Below are 22884 nucleotides of genomic sequence, written 5' to 3'. Positions count from 1 at the left end.
CTCTCGGGTATGCATAGTATGTATGATCGACTTAGCGCCTTACATACCTCGAACATAGCTCAGTTACACACATACGTACACAGCCATACTGTCATTCACACTATAGTCAGGCAGTGGCCATAGCCCGAACAGTCTAGACTCGAACCCCTGAACGCAACATCAGTCGTCAACGAACTCTATATCCTATTTTCCAAAAAGAACGAACGAACAAACGCCCATCCCACCAAATTTCCCATCCTCGATCACATTGCTCACCAGCCTCCACCACCGTGGTGCTGCTCGTGGCTACCGTCGTGGTCCTCTTCGCCGCCGTGTTGATGCCCGCTCTCGTCCCCGTAGTCTCCCTCGTCGCCATACTGTTGTCCGTCATCCTCGCCGTACTGTCCATCTTGACCGTCATGATGGTGTCCGTGTCCCTGTTCATCACCGTACTGGCCATCATCGTCACCGTATCCCTGGCCGTCCTCGCCCTGTTCTTCGCCACCTCCGCATCCATCTTCGTCGTCGTCCGGCTCGTCGTTGTCGCGCGGGTGCCGTATCTTGTGCGCCTCGTGCGGCAGGTCCGGGTGGCCCTTGAACTTGCCCTTGATCGCGGCCGAGAACCATTCGTGCAGCTCGGCCGCGTCTGAGTTGTCCGGCTCCTGCTCGAGGATCTGCTCCGTCACCGTCACGATGACCTCTGCGTGCTCCTGCAGCTTGTCCTGTTGGTCGTTCTCGTCCATGGCTGTACACAGTAACAGAAAGAGACATCAGTTAGCCTCGAGCTACTTACTCATGATGGATACCGTGGGTGGATGAAGGGATGGTGCGTCGAGTGGATGATGTGGATAGGAACTTACTGTCATCATCGTGATCCTGGGCGTACTTGTTCACAACGTCGCTCAGGTGCTGCTTCAGCTTGGGGAGATCTTGAGAGCTCCCATCATCATCATCATCTTCATCACCACCACAGCCATCGCCCTGCTGGTCGTAGTCGCCGTCTTGATGCTGATGTCCGTCGTGCCCGTCTTTGTCTCCAAGGCTTCCGTATTGATCGTGTTGGCCGTTCTGGTCGTCGTGCCATTGACCGTCGTGATGTTGAGATTGGTCATGTTGAGATTCGTCATGTTGAGATTGGTCATGTTGGCCGCTCTGGTCGTCATGCCATTGACTATCCTGTGGTTTGGATTGGTCGTGCTGATCGCCGTGCCATTGGCCGTCATCGAACTTGCCGTTCTGGTCGCCGTGCCACTGGCCATCGTCATATTTGGACTGGTCGTCGTGCCCGCTGTGCTGGCCGGATTGATCATTAGTCTTGCCATGTTGTCCCGATCCATCGGTTCCATGTTCCGATATATCGTGGATGGACAAGGCGATGCTGAGGCTTGCGACATCCGTCATTTTCGACAGTGTTTTTCTCTTTCGGGGGCCAGGAGACTTTTAAGATTGAAAAGGGGAAAAAGCAGATAGAAGTGTTAGATGTTCGTTTTTGTTGCGGTGAAACTTTGTAGTGAGTGAGGTGCACCAGCTATTGATACCTTCTTTCCTGTCTTATATCAACGCTGAAGGTGATTTGGTTCTAGTTATAATGCCCCAACCGGGAATGATAGGATCGACCCACCACCTGCCGCCTCCATCTATAGCCAATATTAGATTTCGCTGACCATAAGCACAGAGTCACACAAAATCCTTCCAGAGAACGTTCAGACATTTCTTGAACCACTTAGCCTCATTATTTATATACACCCCCTCCCGGGGCAGAATACTCCCGGTGGCTATGTCAGAAACTATTCGAAGGAAGCCTCCACCTTACGGGCTGTAAGCTGATAGCGGTCGCACGATACCGTAAACCCATGCCCTTTTTTCCTTTTAGCCTTGTATATGGATCGAAATAGGTTGGCGGCAAGCCCGGGCGAATAGTGAGACAGGTACTGCGCATTTTATGTCTCTATTTCTGGGTCTTGCAGGGGGTACAAGAGACTGCTGGTTTGTTATATATTGTCCTCTGCCGAACCATACGAGAACAAGAAGAACATCACTCGCAACCCAACCACCTCTGTCCCTTCAATCTGAGATCGAGAAGCATTTCTGTTTTCTTTGAGTCTTTTCCAAGCTTGACACTTGAGAATTCACTCTCAACATGTGGCCAAACCCTAACAAGTCGAAAGGCAAGGCTCCCGGGGTAAGTTTGACCGCGCTCGTGGGATGAGCCCATCTCTATCTCCTTCCACAAAGTCTTTCGTCTGCTGAGAAATTGGGCATTGTTTCTTCTAGAGAACCATCCGAGGACCCCAAGCTGCTGCACAATGGGCCACCACACCCCAAACCCCCATTTATAATCAATATGCGCAGCACCAGCCACCTGCGCCGCCGGGGCAGATTCCACCGCCGCACATGCAGCCTCAAGCCACGCCGCTGGGCAACGTCCATAATTACCAGGCACCGGGACAGCCGCAGCCGCCTCCGCCGCAAAATCTGCCAACGCAGCACATTGGCGGCGGGCACACCGTGACGCCCTTGCCGAACCAGATGCAGCAGGGGTACACCCAGCCGCTGCCTCCCAACTCCAACGCCCACGGCTTCCTCAACCCTGGTGTCCAAGGCGCGCCGCTCTGGGACCGTTACCACCAACAGCCGTCCCCAGGAGGTCAGCAATTCGATGGACAAGAATGGCAGATCACGGGTCATCCCCCGCCGCCGCAGCCGCCACAGCAGCCACAGGCCGGACCTAGCTCCGCTCCACCACCTCCTGGTCAGACTCCTATCTACAACCAGTACCACAGTCAGGGCGGTCAACCCGGTCAAGGTGGTCAAGGTGGTCAAGGTGGTCAGGGTGGCCAGGGTGGTCAGGGCGGCGGGTATGGTGGTGGGTATGGCGGCGGGTATGGCGGCGGGTATGGCGGCGGGTATGGCGGCCATTAAATCAGGGCAGTAGATCCAGTGGTGCCAGAGGAAGGATTTCATGCATGGAAAGTGGGTGGGTAGTAGTTTGTTATTACGAAGGACGGAGCAACGGTTGAACACATACATAGATCGCAATTTTCGTGCTACGCGATGTCTTTACCAAGACTCTCTTGTTCCTACGTGGCGTTCAGCTTTGTGGTGATGATGGAACTGATCATACGCCCCACCTTGCTCTCTCGCTGACAAGGGCGGTGGATTGAAACCACGAGGTCGTCAGATCAGAAGTGGGCGAATCTCACACCCTTAGAGTCTGTTGGCAGTGCTGGAATAAGATCCTATACCGACATCAAATCGCAGGTAATCTGGGCCCCACTCTCTCCATTCCTGATCAGGCTAGTGTCTCCTCGTCGGCCACCCCCGGGTATACTATGTACAATGGGTAAGTGGATTGTGTGAGCAGCGAAAATGCACCAGTCTAAACCACTGCCGTCTTCTTACGATGCTGGGATGGGTTCCCCAATCGATGTATCAATAGTCATGGGTTTCTGGAGAATGATTGACACGGCGGATCGCTTAGCCCGCGCAATGGGCCATCTCCATTGTTGCCAAGATCCTGCGTCAAACAAGCGGTCGCAGCAAGAAAACACTAACGCCATGACTAGCCATGCTGCGCCCTAGCCCAGAACGCTCTGTTTTCTGGACGGGACAAATACCAGCGAGCGTATCCGTCTGGTGGGCTCTGACACGGACCCGGGTCGGGTCGGGTCACTGCAAATCGGGTGGTCCGGCCCCATGTCAGAGGCTAGCGAAGCGGCGCGTCAGCCTTTGCCCGTATCATGCATCGACTTATGTATATGCACACGAAAGGGTATCACTTTGTGATTACGTCCACCGCGTCTGACACCTGCCAGTGGGAGAGAGATGTAAACCAGGAAGGTCAGTCGACCTGACTTCTGGTGTATGTCAGCAGTGGAAAGCTGAACAATACTCCAAACAGAAGTCAGGCCGGCGAACGCGGCCATGTCGGAGATTTGGGTGGGTGCCTCTATATTGAAGTCGAGCCTGGGCTGACGTGTGTGAGTGAACTCACCTGCTTCAGAGATTTTGCGTCCAATTCAAAAGTCTTTGCGAGAAGACGCCGCCGAAGAGCAGAGTTGACAGTGGAGCGGGCAGCCACCCCCTCCGCCAGGTGCGCGCCCCCAGACCATAATCCCACTACATGTCACGGGGGGGAAATTAAGTCCTGTGCATCTTCGGTCGACTCGTCGAGCACTCCCACTGGCTCTCTCCCCAGTGTAAATAGATGGCCCACGACCGGGACGGAATCTGAGGCGCGGCGATTCCTGCACCGGCTTGTCGAGATGTCCGTGATGTTTCTCTCTTTGAGACATGGCAAAACGCATTGACCAGCAACGGTAAATGGAGGAGCCCCTCAATGACCAAGACGGAGCATATGTCCCTATGAAGTGAAGGGTCACCAGGGTCGATCAGCCTTGTGGCCGCTCCTCCCACAGACGGGACGAGATCGAGTGGTGTATTCCCACGGATCGGGCCCCTTTTCGGTAGGCTTCCTTCGCAGCCTTGCCAGATTCCGCAAGAGCACAGATAACACCTCTCCTTGACGGGGTCCTAGAAAATTCCGTAATAGCCTGAGGCGTCGGTGGATAGTATACCGGCACTGCCCTCTCGATCATGCTACTTAAGTCAATCCACCATTAGTGCTGATATTCCTAACCGGTTCTTATTGGGCAAGTGGATGCGAGCCAGAACAAGTATAAGCATAATGCTCATTGAAACTATTATAACAAACGGCTAATCCACTAAAAAAAGATATGTTTGTCCCGCCCCCAGGATTCGGCTCTTGATTACTGTGTTGCCCCCACTTCCTCTCCCCCCTCTAGTTATTCCGAGAGCTTAACTGACACGATGTTGTGCTCAACTATACGCTCCTGGGGGCTGACATTCTGATTTTGCGTCTTTCGATTGTAACCAAGAAGAAGAGGCCCAGGGACAACGGAATCTTTCTCCAAGTTTCTGTCATGTCTATCGAAAGCACTCTATTTGGACTCCCCCCAAATCAGTCGTTCCATCCACCGATTTTCTTTCCCTGACTCCTCGATTCAGGTCTGTTATTTTTCGTCACTTGCTAAACACATGGTCTTGGTCTGCATCTGTGTCGCGACATCCCTTGTTTTGTTTGGGCGATGAGCCCTTTGCCTTTTGCTGGGGAGCATTTCCCAGCAAACAGAACGCATCGGGGTGTGTGTGTGTGTGTGTGTGTGTGTGTGAGTGCGCTGAGAAGGAGTTCAGAGGATTGACGTTATAGGTGTCAAATAAAGCATTCCCCCTACTCTGTGCAACTCCCTGTCTGCTTTTGCAAAGCGGCTAACGAGTCCAGATTATCCCTCGCCTTGCCTTTCCACGACTGTCCCACAGACCTGAGGTGGACTGCTGTCGTCAATACTCGCTGGCACTCCCCTGTGTCCGACATCTCTTGCTCTCTACCTGTTCAATATTCTATTAGTGCGCTATCGGGCTGAATTCCCGGCAGGCATTGCTACTCGATGCTGCGCCGTCTATTTATACGGTGGTTCATATTTCTCCAATTGATCATTTCGCCTCTGAAATGCTTCTTTTGTCTTGCTTCAGTCAAAATGGGTATTCCAGGAGAGAGAGTGTGCTTGTCTCGCCCGGACCAAACCTTTGTCCTCGCAGAGACATAACATCTCAAGCTCGGATGCTGGACTCACGAGCCCGTCTGCAGAGCCTGTACCCCCAAGAATTTTGCAGCATTTCGACCAGCAATCCGCCCAAACACCACACACTCGAGCAGGCTGCTTCCACCTAGCCGGTTGTCCCCGTGGATGCCGCCGGTAGCCTCTCCTGCCGCCCACAGTCCTTTGATTGACGTTCCGCTGCTGTCCAGAACTTCGGCCTCGGGCGAGAAGATGGCTCCTCCCATGGTATAGTGAACGACTGGAGTGACGGTGCCGACGTAGACGGTCGAGTCCGGCCTTGGATCTTGCAACCCCCAGTGTCCAAACGAGGACCGACCCAGCGGATCGGTATGTTTGCCTTGTACGGTTGCAGCATACTGCTTTATCGTGTCCAGAACCGAAGCCGAATGCTCCAGCTCTGATATTGTTGTCTTTCGCATCAGGCCTTTCCAGATATAGAAGTCGACATGTGCCTTGGCAACCTCATATGCGGCCTCATCCAGCAAGATCTGGATATCCCACTGCTTAGTCGGTTGTAAGTCTTTGGGAGGCCTGGCCACGATGGCATCTGTGACTTGCTTCCTCAGTTTCAATTCGTTGACAAACCTCTGTCCTTCTCTGAGGAGAATTCCGCCTTCACCCCTCAGGATCTCGGCCGCCAGGAATTTTGTCCGCTTGAATGGTTCCTTGGGATCCACGAATCCCGTCGGGTGGACCTGCACCTGGTCCATGTCGATCAGATGTGCGCCAACCCCCGTCAACAAGCTTTGAGATCCCGGAAGCGCTTCGTTGGTGGATGGGAATCCCTCTAGGTCTGGTCGATACTGAGCGAGCAGCCCTGACGAATCGCCGGCGAACCCACCGGCCGTGAATATCACGGGCCCTTCGATTGTCTCCGGCTTGCCGTCACGCGAGGCCTGCACCCCTCTCACCTCCCCATCCGACTTCAGGATCTTTGTGACCGTTGTGCCTGTCTGGAGCGTCACGAGGGGACTGGCTTGGAGTTGTTTCAGCAGCGTCAACACGATGCTGGCGCCGGGCGGAGTGGGCCCCGATCCACGATGAGTTCGCGCATGGCTGTGGCCACCCAGCTGGGCGACGTGAGACAGGTCGATGCCCTTTTCATCGACGAGCCAGTTGATAGCCGAAGCAGAGGAGTCTGTCAGCTCCGCAATGAGTTTCTGCCTCGCCTCTGTCTTGGAGGCCCTGAAGCTCGCACCCGCAGACCTCAGCGTGTCGTTGTAGAAATCCGCCACGGAGTCCGACCCAGCTACTTGAAACCTGGTCGGGACGCCGTTGATGCCGCTCGACGCCTTGATCGAGTTCCCACCGGGCTTCTGCTGGCGCTCGAGGATATGGACCGGCACGCCCCTGGCGACGAGTTCGGAAGAGGCGCTGAGGCCCGCTAGGCCCGAACCGACAACCACGACCCGGGAGGGCGCGGCGGCGGCGGCGGCTGTGGATGGCGTTAATATAGACGACGGCATGGCGAGACGGCCAACAAGCATGGAGAGGAGAGCGGCAAGAATCGCAAATCCGAGAACTAGACCGAGTCTATTCCAATACCACTGCATAGAAAGGTGGTGGGTGGTGCAAGCCTGCGTGAGTTTGATACGCGGCTGGGCGAGAGGGGTGGCAAGTGACCCTTATATGGCGATTCTGCATGTATAGGCGCAGGTACCGGCATTTACAGTGTTGGTCGTGTGCATTCGTAGAGTATCGATGAGATGGCATCGTGGAAACCAAGTCTTGTCACGCGTCACGCCACCGCTCATGCGCCCCTGACATGTCACTCCACAAATGAGGGTTTAACCCAGAAGCAGCTCTATTCGATGTCAGGACATAATAATATTATCTGAGAAGGAAAGGAGATATTGATACCCAAGTACAGCTGAGGGACAAACGAGCTGACTCGACAATCCGGATGCTTTGTCCACAGTTTTGTGTATACAAGTAGTGCTGTCAATGGGTGACCTTCCCTCCCAGCCTTGACCCACCTCCACCCGTCTCTCGTGCCTAGAACTACCATACAAGATTCTCGCAGTAAGTAATCAATTTGGCTTCGAGGGGCATCGTCCAACAAACGCTTTCATACGGGGCGCTTCTCGGAGATGTGTCGTTATTTAGTCGTACTAGGCCACGCTGTGGCATTGCTGGGAGCTTGCTGGTCTACAGCGGTGATCAAGGAATCCGGGATGTGCAAGGTGTTTCGTGAGCCTGATCCTGACGGAGGAGGCATGGCAAGGCGAGCCTCATGGCTTTAGGAGATCGTCGACGTCTTGATGGCCTCTTCGACTGAGATGGAGATCGACATTGCCAACATCATCCCACTTCAGTCCCCAGAACAAACCGAACTGAACACCGAGACAGAGTTGCCGCAGCCACTGGCCAGGAAAGTTGCAGCCCCTGGAGCTCTGCACGCGGAAGTGATGTGATAATAATTGACCTAGGGAAGGTCGCCATGGTGTTCTGTCACGGAACCAGATAAGCTTAGCATCGCCATCCGTCCCTGGGACATGTTGTGTTAGAGGTTATCGTCATAAACAGGGCTATGTGGATTGATAGCTGCCTCGGCCCCTTCTGTCGATCGTCGAGACGAGACAATTGACCAAGTCGATTGCCTCGCTGGGCATGAGGGAGCGGGAGCGGCGTGCGAAACCCATATTCTCACCATACCGACCGGTTCCCTCGTCGTCGTTACTGGTCTTGACCTCGTCTTGGCTCTGGCCCTCCTAGACATCGCCTTATCATCGCAATTATCCTCGATGTCACTGACCTGTTCCTTGCAGTTCATCAATCCATTGCCTGTTGTAGCTTCATCACGTGCATGAGATCTGTGACTGTGGTAGTTGAGATGTAGATATCTGCAGATCCATGTATTTACTGGAAGCCAAAACCATTCACATCTCGATTTCTGTGATTGAAGTTACCTGCAGTTGTGGTCCGGTATCAATATTACCCTCAGGCAAAAGCTATACTAGATGGGACTAGACAGGCGAGGGATCTGTTTGAGAGCCTGGACAGGCAGAACGTGCCGTCGGAATCAACAGGTTTGGAGAAGTGTGAGGCGCAAGTGAATGATTGCCGCGCCAACCGCCAAGCGTAAACAATGACGCCCGCGTATCTCCACATTTCACCGGCCGCTCACTCGCTGCTCTGCCTTTGCTGCACTTCTCGTATTGTGTATCGTGCCAGCTGGAGCCTGGAGTCTGATTGTACCACGACATCTTCTTGCCAGCTCATCCCACGCAGCCTGAATCTGTCGTCACCTGCCCTCGATTTCTACCTACATCTTGGATCTGAATCATCACTTTCGCTCATCGACAATGTCATCTTCACGTCTCAAGTGATTCTACTCAGTCCGTGCCGACCGACCGACCGACCGACCGACCGATCACATCCGCCTGACCAGCTTGTTTTGCGACGAAAAATGACTACATTCATGGGATCTCCGGGCCTCGCGTCAGGCTCACACCTGCCTGAGAATCACATTTCACTTCACTGCGCACGGTTCAAAGCCTCTCCGTTTCTACCCCCCTCCGACAGCAATCCGACCCCCGACTCATCATCTGCCTGGTTGCAGCCGCGGCCGTTGAGACCCCTCGCGACAGGAAAAGTCCTCCAGGCGTCGGAAGACGATCGTCAGCACAGCCGCAAGCGACCGCGACTGGACACAACGTCGCTTGACGATGACTCTTACAACACCACATCAGACACCGCAATTTGGCGTGAAGCCCTCAGCCCTCCACCGCTCGTCAACACAGACTACCGCATTGCAGGCGGATTGGATACGCTCACCGCACTAAATAGCCAGAAGGAAGAAGACGCCCATGAGTTCGACTATGAAGTTGACTGCAGACCGAACAGGTACAGCAAGCCCTCAGAAAACTTCTTTCCGCAGACACCAGCCCCAGATCGGTCCCGACGGAACAAACGCAGACTGTCACCTCCGGCGCCACCGATGAAGAGCTGGGGAAAGACTGTATGGGCTTTAACTGGTGGTTTGGCCGGCAGAGTTTTCAACTTCTGCTGGAACACTACCTTCAAGGGCTTCTATGCTGGCGGTGGGAGCGGGTACACGTTCGACATCGGACCTGCAGACATGGGTTCTTCTAGTGTTTGGACTGAGGTTGATCCGAAAACTGATGTGTTCCATAACGTCGACCCGGCTGGCGACTTCAAGCGACATGACCGAGACCGGACCCCTGTTCCCGGCGGATTCCCTGGAAACAGTCCTGAATTTATTGAGGACTACATGTCTAGACTGACCGTCCAACCCAGACAGCCGAACAACTCAACCCCGACCGTCATACCAGATCAAGATTCTCCATCGATCTCCCGCTACAATAGTTGGGTAGTGGTTGATGGGGCCGACCAGATGTCACCGTCGACGGAATCTAGTCCTGTACGCAAGAAGTCGAGAGCAAGCACGGCGAGTCTCTACGCATCTCGACCATCATCTGCCCCACGCCACCCAAGCCACCCTACAACTCGTCCTCGCTTGACACCTCGATCATCGACAATCAGGTCGTCAGCTTCATATGCGTCGCCGCGGGTATCAATGTGCGCGAGCACCAGCACCAGCGGTTCCGCACAGTACCAATCTCGGATCCCCATTCCTGCAGCTTCTGCGGTCGACCAGCGCCAGACCTCAGACAAACCATCGAAGCGCCCAAGTGGTATTTCCAGCAGCCACAGGCCCTCGCTCTCCACATCTCGTCGGCAATCTTCCGCTTCTCTCACAACATCGCCAAAGCAGTCCCCTGAAATCCGCAAGTTCGAACAGAAACTTCGTCGGAAGGAAGCCAAGCAAGATGCGACGATGAATCGATTCAACATGCAGTTGCAGGCCATGATCAAAGAAGGGCAAGCAGCCTTGGGCAGCCGGGTTGAGGTTGAAATTGAAGATTACCACAATGGCGGAGACGTGGATGAAGGCTACTTCGACAACGCCCTGCTCGATAGAGGTGCGGTGAAAGGATCAAGAGGCTGGGACAGGTGCGATGGAAGCACAGCCCCTAGTCTCGGAGCTTGGTCCTAGTGCGATCCGCTTCTTGAGACCGAGGGTGGGTGCGAGAGTCCAGATGGCCATGAGACAGAAAGTGAGGAGTGGTGCGTGGTGTCGGCAGCTGAAGTGGTCGAAGTCTGTGGGTGACTTGAAGATTCTGAGGGATTGCAACACAGAGGTCGAGGGATGTTGTGGGTGCGAGTCTCGCCCGCTCGAGAATCTCGAACCCCAGGGAGAGAGGACTGACAAGAGCACGCACGGGCAGCTCACAACATCCGGGAGATTGCGAGGGAGGGAAGGCAGAGAGGTCAGTTCCTGCCCCTTGCGTTTTTCTTGTTCATATGCTTGCCGTCAGTGTCATTTCTTTTCCTTTCTTGACATGTGTCATTCATGATACCCCTAACGGCAACTCTCCCACTGAACGATTTTCATATTTCGTACAATGAGAAACGAACATTGGACCTTTTTCGTGCAAATGGTTTAGATCCCTCGATGGATGCAAGTAGCAATCTGGGTCTGATGGTAGACTGGTCGGACCAGAGTAGAGTTCCGTTATAAGCCTGAGAAGTCCGCGCAGCTGTGTTCATGCCCCAGCGGACAAATCTGAAAGTCAGCATTGAAGACGTGAGCATAAACGGCAGCCAGAGATTGAACGGTGTGGTGAGAGTCTCAGCTGCGTCTCAAGGGACACTGTTCGGTTGGGCATCCGTCCTGAACACATAGCTCGTGTTCGTTGGTTGACAAGCTAAGAGTCCGTTCATGCTGTAGCCGAATCAACGCGTGCTTGAGTATGAGAGCGGTCATCGAGGCAGGAAATCTAAGTCATGGTGAGATCTTGGTGCCGGTTGAACCGTCGCGTTGGGCGGCTAGGCAAGCTGTTAGCGTGAGGTTGAAGCTCTGCTTTCCTCAAAATTGTCTCTGACAGTGTAGGCATATTCGGTGTCTGTCCTGGCTCATTTGTGGATCCAGAAGTAGAGAGCAGGGAGTCACGTATGGCTGTGAGATGCGCAATTCGTTCCTGATGCTGAGATATCAAAGATTGGAGTTGGTGCATAGGTTGATTGGCGTCCTCTTCTGCATCCACCGTCCTCCTACCAGCCAACGGCACAACTCCCTCGCATGAGGGTGTGGAGGGGGCCTGTTCCTCAAAGGGCCAATCTGGTAGGTCTTGGGCAGAAGCTGAATTCGACGAAGAAGGGGTGCCCTCGAAGATATATCTCGCCCAGCGACGATCACCCGCAAATGCAAGATTGATTCGCTCACGGAGCAACATGTATTCAGTTGTAGATAACACGTCCTGGGCGTCATCGGGGCCAGACGAGGGCTGGGAAATGTCTCGCAAGCCACTTGCGACACCCTTTCGTACCTGTGCCAACCTTTGCGCGTAAGCTGTCGCCTTCTCTGTGAGATCCTGGTGTTTGCGGAGCGAGCGCTGCAGAGAGACCCGGTGAGCGAGGATCAAGGGCACCAATGAGTCCGGATCTTGGTGCTTGCCTGCCTCGATGCTCTTCTTCGTGTGCGCAACATCATGTGTCCTCTGCTTTACTAGGCTGCTGCTGCTGCTGCTGCTCGCATCGCTCTGGCCCGGCGCCCGCGTTTTTCTGACCACAAGCATGGCGAACCTTGCGATCAACTCCTCGAACTTGTCGCCTTTGCATTCATCCAGCATTGTCTTCCGCAGCACCGTTTCCCTGGGCAACACGCCGCTCTGTTTCAACTCCGCAAGCCATTTGTACAGCCCGGCCCTCAAATCCCTCGACCGTATCGGCGTGGTGGGGGGAAAATACGGTGAAAGCCTCGAGGCCGTTTCCGAGGGGGAGTAGAGGCGGAAGAGGTGGTAGAGGGCCCATTCTAGGCACTTTGTGCGGTTCTGGGGCTGGGCGGGGTTTGTACTTGTTTTGGCGGAGGCTCTTGTCGGGGGAAGAAATATCGACTCCGAGATGTGAGGCCAGTCAGGGAGGAGATCGAGGTCGAGGAGGTGCAAGGCGTGGACGAAGATTGCAGTGTTGTTTCGAGGATGCCATTGGGCTGGTGAGGACGAGGTATACGAGATATCCATGTCAAGACAGGCCAGTTGCACACGAGGGGCGTTGGCTTTGTTGTAGGTGATTGGCGTGCCTGTAAGAGACTTGGCTGCAAGTGGTGGTGGTCTAGGCGTTAACCCTTGTTCAGGCGAGCCTCGCCCCAAAACCCCCTTTTCCTCCCTGCTACCATCCCCGTGACTTTCTGGGATTGTGAACTTGAGAGACAGATAGACCACTCATTTATATGCTGGGTACTTCGGAGGGCTGGTATCAATACGAGGTTCTCGCTTCAGACTGGAAATGGACACGAGGTTGCCACGATATAGCTTTCCTTGTCCGCTCGACCTTTTCCCCCTTTTTTCATCTCCCAGCTCTCTTTTGCAGATTCAGACATCCGTTGAGAAACTCTGTTCACCTCTGTGCACCACAACTTAACAAGTGACTCGTCGTGCTTCTCTACCCAGTGTCCCCAACCCTGTAGCTATTGTCTTGACCATGGCTCACAAATTCGGGGCTCACTTCGAAAACCACCCCATGGTAGCGCCTATCTGGGATCGTCTTCGGGGCATCGAACAACAGCTCGATCGGCTTGACCTCGCAGTGAACACTATTCTGAAGCATTTGAACATCTCGCTACCCAGTGAGCCTGGGCTGTTGAATGGAGAACGGGGCCCCGTTGCCTCCACGTCCCAGACTGAAGGTGCTCCAGAGTCTGACATCTCTGAAGCGGCGTATAAATACGAACCGCTCAGCTACGATAAATCAGAAATTCGGCTGCTCGCTGTCCACAACGCAGACGACGACTCGGAGGACATCAAGGGCTCTCTGGAGATCGTGGGTCTTGAGGAAGGCCAGGCTGCGTGGCTGAAGCAGTACAACGCGATGTCGTACTGCTGGGGGGAACCCGAGATGGACGGGCGTGTCGTCGTCAACGGGCATGTCTTTCCGGTCACACGGAATCTGGAGAACGCATTGCGCCAGATGAGAATGAGGGCGACCAAGGAAGCGGGGAATACCAGGGTGCCTTCTGCAAAGACATTCTGGTGGATTGACCAGATCTGTAAGCGATGACTGTCTGCTTCGGAATGTGGGTGAAATATGCCAGACTGACTCGTCGGAGGCATCAATCAGCAGGATATTGAAGAACGCGGCAACCAAGTCTCATTGATGCGCCGCATCTACAAGGGTGCCAAGTCCGTCCATGTCTGGCTCGGCGATGCCGTCGAAGGCTCTGCCCTCGCCATCGATGTTGTCGGTAAGATTGGTCGGCCTCCCACCCGGGGCCCGGGTGAGAAAGAGGTCGAATATCCAGCACTCTCAGAGGCGGAAGTGCGCAAGAATTGGCAGGCTTTACGTTTGTTACTGGATCAGCCTTGGTGGCAACGAAGTTGTGAGTCCACTTGTTTCGCTAGACAGTGAGTCAGATAGGGATCTAATACATCTATGCAGGGATCCGTCAAGAAGTATGCTTAGGCTCCCGCACACAGGTCAGTTGGGGTGATCACAGTGTTGCCTTCGACGTGGTATCACAAGCTGTCATGGCCATCGAGTACACAGATAGCCTGGGCCAACAAATCCCTGGACCGTGTTCTGAAGCCGTCGGACTGCAACAACAAACGGGAAACGCCACGCTTGATTTCAGCTTCTACCACCAGGCACGGAGCCTTCGTGCCTTGAAGAAAGCCTCTCACTCGGGCCGCTCGTTTCTGCCGCTCCATGAGCTCCTCCTTCATTCCCGTCACTGCAAAGCCACGGATCTGCGAGACAAGGTCTATTCGATGCTAGGCCTGGCAGACCCGGAGGTATACCTGCTCCGGGCAGATTATCGACTTTCTCTCCCCGAAGTCTTGAAATTGGCAGCCCGCACGATCCTGCCTCAGAAGAAAGGTTTACGGCTCCTGGGTACGTGTCAGAATCACGAACGGCGCCACGACCTGCCTTCCTGGGTGCCAAATCTGATTGACGACTGGAAATATCGGCCCTTCGAAGCCGACGACGCCAGACACTACATCTCAACGGCAGAACCAAGCGTTGAATTCGACCGGGACACCCTGCTCGTGAAAGGATTCATCTTTGACTCTGTAACCACAGTCTGCGATAACGTCGTTCCGCACAGTGCAACGACGGAGCAGATTGACGAAGTATACCGGTCATGGCAACAGTTTGCCGAGCAGGCACACGAATCAGGACACATTGACGTGGGTGGACACCAGTATGGAGCAAAGTACGGACTCCACGAAAAGAAGGATATGTTCTGGGTCAACTTCCTGTCCACGGACCGCATGGCGAGCAGGTATCTTCGCTACTCACAGGACGACAACACCACGCTTCTCGCCGAGCGTGAAGAGGGGTTGAAGATGCAATACATCGGCCTGAACCTGAAACTGGCCCAGAGTTACCTGCTTCCTGCGTCGTCTGAGCCGAGCCTGCATCCACTGCGGCCGATCCGAGCTGCCTTGAAAAAGTTCGGAGTCGGTCGACGCCTAGGGATCTGTGCGGGGCAGAAGACCCCCGCGCTGCTGCCCGGAGACGCCGTGCCAGGTGATGTGGTCGCCGTCTTCAGAGGCGCCACCTTCCCGTATGTCCTGCGCAAGCTCGCCGGGACCGAAGAGTCGTCGGCGGATCAGTATGTGCTGGTTGGCGAGGCGTTTGTGCCCGAGACGGCATCGAACAAGGCCATCGCTTTCGCACCCAAATTGATGGATACCATACGCATTGTCTGAATGCAAGACGGTCATCCATCCTTTGCCAGATCTTATCTGTGGGGCCCTCATCTCGTGCATTTGGGCGATAATGGCACATGGGAAGTTCATTCGGTGACACTTCAACAGAACGGTATGAATGGTTCAGTTAACAGGTCGCTCCAGCTGGGCTGGGGGTCCGATCAAACATGGGAGTAGGGTATAATCAGTCGACCTGCCTTAAAAGCAGGCGCTCTCGTACATTTATCTATCTCGATAACTATGTTTGCATTTTATGCGGACTCGGTCTGAGATATTTCCACACACCGATTCGAGTCGTAAATACCATCCTTTTTTCCATCCTTTTCTATCTAATATTCCTTGAACGTCGTAGGTCCTGTTGTCGCACGACGATCCAGCTTTTCTAGTGTGGGGACCAATGGGCGCTGATCATCGAAGGCCAGGGACGGGACCGCATCCCTTTCAGGGCCAGCGCAGTGGTCAAGTCTTCCCTCCCAGTCTGCAACAGCGAGGGACGTATCGCAGACCAATGTGAGCTGGAGCTTCCTACATCGGGTCAACTCCCACAGCGGGAGTGATTTTCCTTTCCACGTCCGCATGGCGTTCCTCCGATGTGTCATGGCTGTCCTTCTCAATGTCCTGCTTGCTTCTGTTCCAGTACCAAAGCACCAGTATCACGATGTAGGCCACGCCGACAATGCCAGCCGCAGCGCTGTAGCCTTTTTCGCCACCAGGAGTGTTATTGGCCAGCACAATACCCGTGGCTCCGTTCACAATTGCCGCAACCATCAGTAGTCGTCCAAGCCAGACGTGGAGGCTGCGGATCCAAGGTTGGGTTCTCCGACTAGGAGATATGTACAGGTAGTGATGCAATTGCCCTATGACGGGTTGGACGATGAAGAGGGCCATGAGGATGGTGCCGAGAATCACATGTCCCCATTCATCATTGTACACCTATAGCCTTTGTGTTAGGAACCAAGTGTGAAGAGACATGCGAAGGAGGCTGAAAAGATACTGTCCACACCGTGGACATTGATCTGCCGGCAGGACTTCCTGGACGTACCTCTTTGTGAATAATGCAGACCCAAACCCCGATGCCGAATCCGACGATCAACATAGCCAGGCCCAATACCTGGCAGGCGACATGGATTCTGAAGAGCGTTTTTCCGCTAACGAGGCGGTCGAGCAGCCTCCAAGAGATCGAGGCGAAAGGGAAGATGATAATGACCGTGACGCCCATGATAATGCCATGGACCTTGTCAGAGCGGTGTTTTGTTGCCGGTGCTACAGCTCGTGGCAGGAGGGAGCTTTCCTTGGTGGCAGCCACCTCGGAAGCCGACGCCGTTAAGACATGGCAAGCACCGGCGAGGAGAAGGAGAAGTAGAGAGAACGACCTCTGTTGTCTCTGCATATTTTCGACGGGTTTCAAGTGCTGGGATAGCTTCGAAATCCTGACGGGTATGTCGAGGTGAGCGTGTGGGAGAGTGTCCAGAAAGAAAGCTGAATCAGAGGTTCGATGCTTCTCCTTTTGTGCCGGCCAAACCGAGCCAAAACGAAAAGTTGAAAGACTCCATTATGGTGTCAATGGCAGCCCACCCACCGCAGAGGCCGCAGGAGTATACTCTTGCGAGCCATTGGGTCTGGCTGCTCGGGAGGGCACTGGGAATACTTCCCAAGCAAGCATAGGCGATTTTCCTCAGCTAATCCGAGCACACCTTTCAGAGAGAAAAAGTCCTTCCCTCTTTTCATCGCCAAGGTAATTGGCCGCCGGTTCCATGCGGTATCGGACGTGACATACCAGATTTGTATCGAGGCATGCAACTGTTCGACCAGGAACACTTGGTAGCGGAGCTGGATGGAGTTCGTCGAAGCTTATCAGATTAGATGATCAAATAAGATCAGATTAGATTGGATAACTGAGAGTCTAGAAAATAAGATAAGGTCCCCTCAATTGTAGCGCTGACCCAGCTCCGAACATTTTCCTCGGGCATTCTCCGACGTGCTACCTACCAAGAAGGCGCAAAAAATTTCAAGCGCACGAACATTCGCCGGGTCTGGTGCTCCTTCGGACCAGAGAAGACGAAGGAGATATTGAGACATGAGACGATGGATTCTGGAGGACAGGAAACAATAGACATAGACTTCGACACGTGCCTATGCACAAGGACGGGCATCAATACACCATGCTTTGCAGTCTGCATGATAAGGGTATATATAGAACAAGATGCAGACTTTACAGACCCTGAGCATTGTTTCCAAATCTGAGAAAGATCCGGAGAAGTTGCCGACCTCTTTCGAAAGGGCGCAGCGGAACATATTTTGATCGAATAAATTGGTGACCAGGGTGTTATTGCTGGACCCATTCATGGTGTTGAGAACCCCCAAATTAACAGGAAAAAAGAAAGTGGCTTCCATAGACATGCGCTCCGCCAGGAGCGAGGTACCTGCGCTACGGCCTCAGGAATCACCTCATCTTGCTCTTGCTGAGATGACTGACAACGTTGGACTAAGCAATTGCACAAGAAAAGTGGCTTCGGCCTTAGCGATCAACCCCGGCAACGCTGATCGCATCGGTAAACCTTCCGTCTTGGAGAAAAGTGCAGTGCGGCATCGCTTTGCTTGCCGAATAGGGCAAAATAAAGCAAGCTGCTTTTTCATCGGGCTTGGCGACTGGCTGCGGGCGGGACGGGCAGCAACCATCTGTTTGGTGGGGGAACGTCGCCTGGTAAACAACCAAAAGGCCTCATTTGGTGTTTGCTCAACAAACAGTTGGGCACCTTCAAGCACCGTCTTTTTGTCCTGCAAGTTTGATCTGTATATTCAAGCATTAGAGGCACGGCAGATCAACTGGGTGGTGGACCTGCATTTCTGTTCTTGTTGTCTTCATCTCTTCCCTTAGCGGCATCTTCCACTGACCCATCTCTGCGAACAACACCCTATTGTTGATCCTACGCAAAATGTCTTCAGGCCGACCCGAGAGTATGGATTTCTCCGTAGATCCACGATCCAGCACTGACATTCTCTAGTCCCACCCACTCAACCTTCCTTCACCCTCAGGAACTCGCACACATCTCTACTACCTAAGCCGAACCCGTGGTCCGTCCGCGCTGTCCTGAAAGACCTCCCTCATACCCCATTCGAAGACTCCTCCTCTCCCATACCATTCTTCCACTACCTTGAGCGCCTGAAGATCGAGAAACGCGAGGGATGGCGAAGATTTGGTATTTCAACCGGCGAATCTATAGCTGACCACATGTACCGCATGTCCCTGATCACCATGCTTGCGCCGCCTGAACTGAGTTCACGGTTGGATATCCCGCGGTGTACGAAGATGGCCTTGGTCCACGACATGGCCGAAGGGCTTGTTGGGGACTTGACGCCTGTCGATGGTGTACCGAAGGTGGAAAAGAACCGACGTGAGGCTGAGACCATGGATTGGGTCGCTCAGTCATTACTTGGAAAGGTGCATGGTGGCATTCCAGGCAAAGATCTTCGCGCTGTCTGGCAAGAATATGAGGACAGCGAGACTCTGGAGTCGAAATTCGTTCATGACGTTGACAAGTTGGAGCTGATCCTGCAGATGGTGGAGTACGAGCGTGCGAACAATTGTGCCATTGACCTGAGCGAGTTCAGCTGGGTGGCGAGGAGAATCAGTCTGGAAGAGATGAAGGCGTGGGCACAGGAGATCTTGGATGAAAGAGCAGAGCTGTGGAAGAGTAAGGACATGGCTCCCCGAGAACCCACAAAGGCAGCGACAATCAAGGAGCAACAGGACGAATACTACAGCAACGGGGAAGGCAAGACGTTAGGCAACGGAGTGACCGAGATGAATGGACATGCGAACTGACGACGGGAATGAGTGACGCGATGTGTATTGCAACAGAAGAGCAATTTGCTGGAAAGTGCCGTGGAAGCCATGAAGACCAATGATACCCAGAGAACAATAGATGGCGTGTTTGGACCTTTCAGCTTGTCCTGCGATTGAGCAGCCGTTGTATCCTGGTACAAAGTGACCCTATCTCTATGCACAAATCGTTGAGTTATTGATACAAGAATTGGTGGCCTCAAGTAGCCCATCATGCCTCGTCCTGTGCGCGTGCTCGATCCTTCTCCATCTCCTTCCTCAACCATTCCGCTTCCTTTCGCATCTCCTCCTGACTCCTGGGCTCCCTCGTACTATCTGGCCCGCCTAGAGCCTCCCTTCCGGACGTCAACCCCTCGGCCCTGAGTCTCCGCATCTCGAGAAAGGCGGCTCCCAAATCTCCTTCCTCTCCATCCATCGCGTCGTAGATCCTATCACCACCGCCCTTGTGGTCGTAGTCGCCTTTCTGTCGCGGAATCACATGGACATGCACATGCGGCACGGACTGGCCCGCGTCGACTCCATCCTGGACCGCGACGTTGAAAGAACTGGCCCGGAACACCCGTTCCAGGGTCCTCGACACCAGGCGGACTGTGTTGAATAAATCGGCAGTTTCGGCGCTCGTGAGTTGCGCGAGACGGGGAACACTTCGGACCGGGCAGATCAAGATGTGGCCCGGAAGCAGGGGTTTGAGGTTGACCAGGCCGTATGAGAGGCGAGCAGGCGAGATGTGGAAGACCTGTGATGTGACGGAAAAGGGGCCGAACTTCAGATTTGGAGGCAGTTGGAGGGGAGGCATCGCAGACTCTGAGGAGGACGCTGGCGGCTGGTTCCCCGTCATGATACTGCTGGCGTGCAAGTAGCTAGTACATATATCGACAATTGCAGAATTTAGTCCCCGTTATTATCCAGCTGAAGTTGTACAACCGGATCGAAGCCTCGGCAGTCAAACAGCTCTGGCGTCATCTACACCTCGCCATTATTATTATATAGGTCACTGCGTATTGATGCTTCATTTTTGAGGATCTTCATACACGAATTGCATTGTATGAAAACAGTCGAGCTTGTCAGGCAGGAAAATGGAAGTGATAATTATAATATTAGGTCGTGGTTAGCTTTCATTGTCACTGCTCCCACTCCGAGGTACCTATCCCAAGAACGCAGAACTCAATAAATCAGCCTCCAGTGCAACGGTTTAGAGGTGGAACCGCTGAGAGGTCGATGCCAATATCTCCTCGATGTTCGATTGCCATTTTGAGCTTTCACCGTGAGAGAGTCAGAAGTCCGTTGACATGTCTTGAAGAGAATAATCGCATCCTACTCCTTAAACGTGTATGTGCCACATGTTTGCCATGGCTCTCTCGAGCAGAAACCCCATCCTCGGGCTAGCCCACCGACATTGACATGGTTGAAATCAACGGGAATCTTGCTGATATACTACTCCAACGTATAGTAATGTGCGAAACTGGTGTCCTAAAAACACATATCCGCGTTTGTGCCACTATGAAGCGCGCTTACCTCGAAATAACGATCACAAAGTTTCCTTACTCGACCAATAGGCGTAGTGTTGCAGCAAAAGGCAGGAATACCGACTTCCCTTCATCAAAGTCCACGAAGGTCGAGTGAGACGGAAAGAGAAATTGAGTCAAGAGAAACTTGCCGTGAGAATGACCTGAATTGTTGCTTCACTCCTGTAACCTAATGATGGATCTTCGAGTTACATACCATCGAGAGTCTAAGCGATATTCCAACACTGACCAAAGAAGTAGGCAGGAGTCCATCGCGTAGTATTCTGTGCTGTCCCGGGCGGGATCGCGCAACGATGCCGTCATGAGTTAGGGTAAATGCTTGCATTTACAACTCTTGCACCGCATGATCCCACGCTCGTGCTTGTCCACGTATGAGCCAAAGTCCTTTTCGCAATTTCGACATCTGTCATATTTCTTGAGCAACGTGAGCATGCGATCTCTGTCTGTTGTCATTTCTTCAACACTCTGCCTCAGAAGCTGAACAGTGTACTGCGAAGTTTGTAGAGTCTCCTCAAGGCCTAGCTGCGTTCTGGTGAGCTCTTCAACTCGGCATGCGTGTTCGTGAGCCTGCCGTAATAACATCTTCCAGGCAATGGGTTCGTGCTGTAGGAGCAGTATGGTCAACTTCGCGTCTGGCAGGAGATGCTCAGAGTTTTCCAGACAGAGCTCAAGGATTTGGGCTCTTAGTCCACTGCCACCGTCATCACCATGGTTGAAAACTCGAGAAAATGGCCCGACAAAAGCGTCGGCTCTGAAATTTTTCTTGACAACGCCTGTGAACCTGCTTGTCGCATGTCGCATAAGCTCGCTAATGTCTAAGTACTTGGCCAGCAGATAAACCTCAGTATGTTCCATGAGCTGCTTCGACTGCTGGCGGAGGGATGCTTCCTCGTCTTCGACACTCTCTGGCGCAGTTTGATTGCTAACACTATGAGTGTCGTCGCCGGCTGCAATTTCGGCTTCGTTCGTCGAATGGTCATATTCTCCAGTGTAGAGGAATTCTAGGACTTTCTCGAAAATGTCGGCACTTGCTTCCGGGAGCGCCCCGCGACCTTCGAGTGCTTCCTATACCTGTATTAATCATGATGTTCCACGTCACATGATTTGCTTACCTTGAAATTGCCAGCACATAGACGGTGCAACACAGTTGACTGGGGACAGACGATGCTGCGATGAATCTTGAAATCTCTTCCATCGACAGTCAGGATAAAGTCGGAAAATTCGCCTGTCTGTAGAAGATGCTTTTGTCGCTCTGCAAACGACATCCTGACAATCAAGTCAGTGTCAGATCATGAGTGTCATCTAACAGAAGAAGTTCCGAAATGAAATGTCGCACAAGAAGGTCAAAGTGAAGGGGAGTGGCATGTCCTTGGCGAGGCTGGTGTGTGTGCGTTATCTGTTAACCAATGGCACGGTTTCACGTCAAGACTTCAAAAGTTCACTACGAAGTGCCTCTCGCCTCACTCTGAACTATCACTACCCCGCAGGGTGATAGTGCGTGATGCTCAAGACACCAATCTACCGGGAGACTGCCCTATCTGCATTGGCGAGACCCCGGCCAATTCCTCAGATTGACGTCGAGAGCGAGCATATTGGCATGCATCCTTGCTGAGTGCGGCCAAAATGACTAACAACGATTAGAGAGGTGTTCTTGCAGAATGGGCCACCATACAAGTTGTCGTTCCTTTTGACCTTGAAACTTCATAGCTGATCCTACTGAGTTTGATACTCGGGAATACGTTGTAATGCAAATCGAGCATGATGTGCATGTTGGAGGATTCATTTGGAGCCATGGGATAGAAATAAAAAACCCTCAGCAGGTTTCGGGCCGAAATCTGTCAAGGACGTCTTAATGATATTAGCTGTTTCTTCAAGCTCGTAATTCACATTAAAACGAAAAACGATTCGTCTTGGAATTTTGTGCGGCATTGCAATTAGACGAGGGTCTTTATCAGGCCGCTCATCTATTCTTTGATCGTAACACAACATAGGTGACAGAAAGCTCAGAAACTGCTTTTTCACGCGGACGGGGTGCCTTGAGCGGCCGGAGGCTGCAGTTAGGCAGCTCGTCCGCCCCCGACCGGACAGATGATTTGACTGGAAATTCCCACTTTCCCGACCAGGCAAAGCCGTGGGTGTGAAGCTTGCCACATAGACCA

At 53.3% G+C, this 22884-nt stretch overlaps 10 protein-coding genes across 10 annotated transcripts; 4 read left to right on the top strand and 6 right to left on the bottom strand.

Annotated features, from left to right (window-relative positions):
* Nucleotides 1–251: 251 nt before the first annotated feature.
* AYL99_05493 (hypothetical protein) lies at nucleotides 252–1380 on the bottom strand (the record flags this gene model as incomplete). Its single annotated transcript, XM_018837005.1, has 2 exons — nucleotides 252–724; nucleotides 840–1380. The coding sequence occupies 2 exons, from the start codon at nucleotides 1378–1380 to the stop codon at nucleotides 252–254; spliced, it is 1014 nt and encodes a 337-aa protein (XP_018693858.1).
* Nucleotides 1381–2119: 739 nt separating this feature from the next.
* On the top strand, nucleotides 2120–2901 carry AYL99_05492 (hypothetical protein; the record flags this gene model as incomplete). The annotated part of the gene is made up of 2 exons (XM_018837004.1): nucleotides 2120–2161; nucleotides 2254–2901. 2 exons carry the CDS (start codon nucleotides 2120–2122, stop codon nucleotides 2899–2901), a joined length of 690 nt encoding a protein of 229 aa, XP_018693857.1.
* A 2728-nt stretch (nucleotides 2902–5629) lies between these two features.
* AYL99_05491 (hypothetical protein) lies at nucleotides 5630–7087 on the bottom strand (the record flags this gene model as incomplete). The annotated part of the gene is made up of 1 exon (XM_018837003.1): nucleotides 5630–7087. The coding sequence occupies one exon, from the start codon at nucleotides 7085–7087 to the stop codon at nucleotides 5630–5632; it is 1458 nt and encodes a 485-aa protein (XP_018693856.1).
* A 1943-nt stretch (nucleotides 7088–9030) lies between these two features.
* Nucleotides 9031–10641, top strand: AYL99_05490 (hypothetical protein; the record flags this gene model as incomplete). The annotated part of the gene is made up of 1 exon (XM_018837002.1): nucleotides 9031–10641. One exon carries the CDS (start codon nucleotides 9031–9033, stop codon nucleotides 10639–10641), a length of 1611 nt encoding a protein of 536 aa, XP_018693855.1.
* Nucleotides 10642–11425: 784 nt separating this feature from the next.
* Nucleotides 11426–12667, bottom strand: AYL99_05489 (hypothetical protein; the record flags this gene model as incomplete). Its single annotated transcript, XM_018837001.1, has 1 exon — nucleotides 11426–12667. One exon carries the CDS (start codon nucleotides 12665–12667, stop codon nucleotides 11426–11428), a length of 1242 nt encoding a protein of 413 aa, XP_018693854.1.
* Nucleotides 12668–13127: 460 nt separating this feature from the next.
* On the top strand, nucleotides 13128–15355 carry AYL99_05488 (hypothetical protein; the record flags this gene model as incomplete). Its single annotated transcript, XM_018837000.1, has 3 exons — nucleotides 13128–13692; nucleotides 13753–14022; nucleotides 14082–15355. The coding sequence occupies 3 exons, from the start codon at nucleotides 13128–13130 to the stop codon at nucleotides 15353–15355; spliced, it is 2109 nt and encodes a 702-aa protein (XP_018693853.1).
* A 525-nt stretch (nucleotides 15356–15880) lies between these two features.
* AYL99_05487 (hypothetical protein) lies at nucleotides 15881–16745 on the bottom strand (the record flags this gene model as incomplete). Its single annotated transcript, XM_018836999.1, has 2 exons — nucleotides 15881–16288; nucleotides 16398–16745. The coding sequence occupies 2 exons, from the start codon at nucleotides 16743–16745 to the stop codon at nucleotides 15881–15883; spliced, it is 756 nt and encodes a 251-aa protein (XP_018693852.1).
* A 1546-nt stretch (nucleotides 16746–18291) lies between these two features.
* On the top strand, nucleotides 18292–19181 carry AYL99_05486 (hypothetical protein; the record flags this gene model as incomplete). Its single annotated transcript, XM_018836998.1, has 2 exons — nucleotides 18292–18313; nucleotides 18361–19181. 2 exons carry the CDS (start codon nucleotides 18292–18294, stop codon nucleotides 19179–19181), a joined length of 843 nt encoding a protein of 280 aa, XP_018693851.1.
* A 229-nt stretch (nucleotides 19182–19410) lies between these two features.
* AYL99_05485 (hypothetical protein) lies at nucleotides 19411–20037 on the bottom strand (the record flags this gene model as incomplete). Its single annotated transcript, XM_018836997.1, has 1 exon — nucleotides 19411–20037. The coding sequence occupies one exon, from the start codon at nucleotides 20035–20037 to the stop codon at nucleotides 19411–19413; it is 627 nt and encodes a 208-aa protein (XP_018693850.1).
* A 994-nt stretch (nucleotides 20038–21031) lies between these two features.
* AYL99_05484 (hypothetical protein) lies at nucleotides 21032–21990 on the bottom strand (the record flags this gene model as incomplete). Its single annotated transcript, XM_018836996.1, has 2 exons — nucleotides 21032–21790; nucleotides 21838–21990. 2 exons carry the CDS (start codon nucleotides 21988–21990, stop codon nucleotides 21032–21034), a joined length of 912 nt encoding a protein of 303 aa, XP_018693849.1.
* Between the last annotated feature and the right edge of the window lie 894 nt (nucleotides 21991–22884).

Source organism: Fonsecaea erecta (genome assembly GCF_001651985.1).
Source record: "Fonsecaea erecta strain CBS 125763 chromosome Unknown Scaff4, whole genome shotgun sequence".
Lineage (NCBI taxonomy): Eukaryota > Fungi > Ascomycota > Eurotiomycetes > Chaetothyriales > Herpotrichiellaceae > Fonsecaea > Fonsecaea erecta.
Note: the sequence above shows the minus strand (reverse complement) of the source record. Positions and strands in the feature narration are given on the sequence as shown.